The sequence below is a fragment of the Tupaia chinensis genome, unplaced genomic scaffold (assembly GCF_000334495.1).
Source record: "Tupaia chinensis unplaced genomic scaffold, TupChi_1.0 Scaffold000118_1, whole genome shotgun sequence".
NCBI classification, from domain to species: domain Eukaryota; kingdom Metazoa; phylum Chordata; class Mammalia; order Scandentia; family Tupaiidae; genus Tupaia; species Tupaia belangeri.
The window spans coordinates 2023241-2024693 of record NW_006159584.1 but is presented as its reverse complement, the minus strand read 5'-3'; the positions used below and the strand labels follow the sequence as shown (position 1 = coordinate 2024693).

The following is a 1453-nucleotide window of genomic DNA, read 5'->3' as shown; positions in this document are numbered from 1 at the left end:
TTGTCCTCTGTAGCCAGTGGAGTTTGGAGCCTCTGAATCAGATAGAGTTCCTCTCTCTGTTCTGCCACAATCTACAATCAGGAGCATTTTGAGCAATTCTGTGTGAATAATTTCATTACTTTACAATGAAACTGAGTGTATCATTCTTTCAGTAAGAATTTCTGGTAGGCTCACCGATTCCCCAGTCATTTCAAAAAGTTTTATTATTATTATTTTTTGTGCTTAGAGGTCAACAAAGTAAAACAAAGGACTTAAAAGGAAATTCATCCAGATGCTTTGAAAGGCAGATGTGAAAAATTAATGGTTTATCCTTAAGTCCTTCTTGGCATGCTTAAATCAATCTCTTCTCTACTAGAAAGGAATTAGCATTTCAATATTTTTTTTTTTACTTAATTGTGTAAGACAAATTTCCATTGAAATTTTCATGTAGAATACTAACTAGTTTACCATATTAAACTATCAGAACAACTTATATTTTATAAATGAATTATGGAATAAGGAACAAAAGTATAGTCCCTTAAACTGATTAGCATTTGATTCACACATGGGGTGCTTCTGATAGTATCAGTTGGTTATCTTCTCAGCCTACTTGGTTGCAAATTAAATAACAGAAAAGATGTCTTTCTGTAGAGATTCCTTGTCTGCGAATTCACGTTGATAAAGAGTTCCAGTGCATTAAACAAGTGTGTTAGTTTGTTAATGGATAGCGTGACACAGGTAATTAACTATGAAGTCATTAAGGCTTTTCTGTGCTATGACAGTTGTGCTTACCTGTAACAGATTAATGAACATGTCAAATGTTTCTTTCTCCTTGTTATTGCAGATCAGCCTTGAGTGGAATTTGACAGAAGATGTTTCAACAGGTTTCTCTCTGGAGAAGTTTCGCTCTGGGGATCACCCTCGGCTCTCTCTTTGCGATCTGCTTGGGCCAGTATGACGACGGTAAAGATGCTTTCAGTCTGACCTTTAGAGCTAGCCAGGATTTCTGTTATTAAATTGAAAATGAAACACAGCATAGAAGTGAATAATGCTAATTTGTAGTTCAGTTCTAAAGGTTAGTAGCTCTGTGCAATAATTTACCTTAATTAAAATAAGCTTGCAAAAGTGGCATCAGATGCGCTTTGTTTCTTAATAAGGTTTGCAGTATGGTAGAAAGTCCCATGTAAGACCTCAATTGGAATACAAACTCATTCTCACCAAGCAAATGCTTAAATGCTATGAAAAAAATATTGAATTGTTTACTGACCCTTGAACAAGCAAAACAAAGATCTCAAACAAAACTTGCAGTACAAAAACAACAAAATTTCCTGTAAGAGAAGATCTTCGATGGGTCAAAAATAGAAGTCATAGTGACTTAAGTGTTAGCACCTTAATTGGGCATTGCATTAATTTATCCCTCCACTATTTTATTTGTATGAAGTGAGAAAATGTAAAAAACATGGTATTTGACTTC

General features: G+C 34.5%; 1 protein-coding gene across 11 annotated transcripts in view; it reads left to right on the top strand.

Annotated features, from left to right (window-relative positions):
• The first annotated feature begins 844 nt into the window (after positions 1-844).
• PCDH15 (protocadherin related 15) overlaps positions 845-1453 on the top strand; it is a 781066-nt gene continuing 780457 nt past the window's right edge. For all 11 annotated transcript variants that reach the window (XM_027770259.1, XM_006144390.1, XM_006144387.1 and 8 more), the window contains exon 1: positions 845-942. In XM_027770259.1, the coding sequence (XP_027626060.1) occupies positions 852-942 (91 nt within the window). In that variant the 5' untranslated portion in view covers positions 845-851. The remainder of the gene's footprint in view (positions 943-1453) is intronic.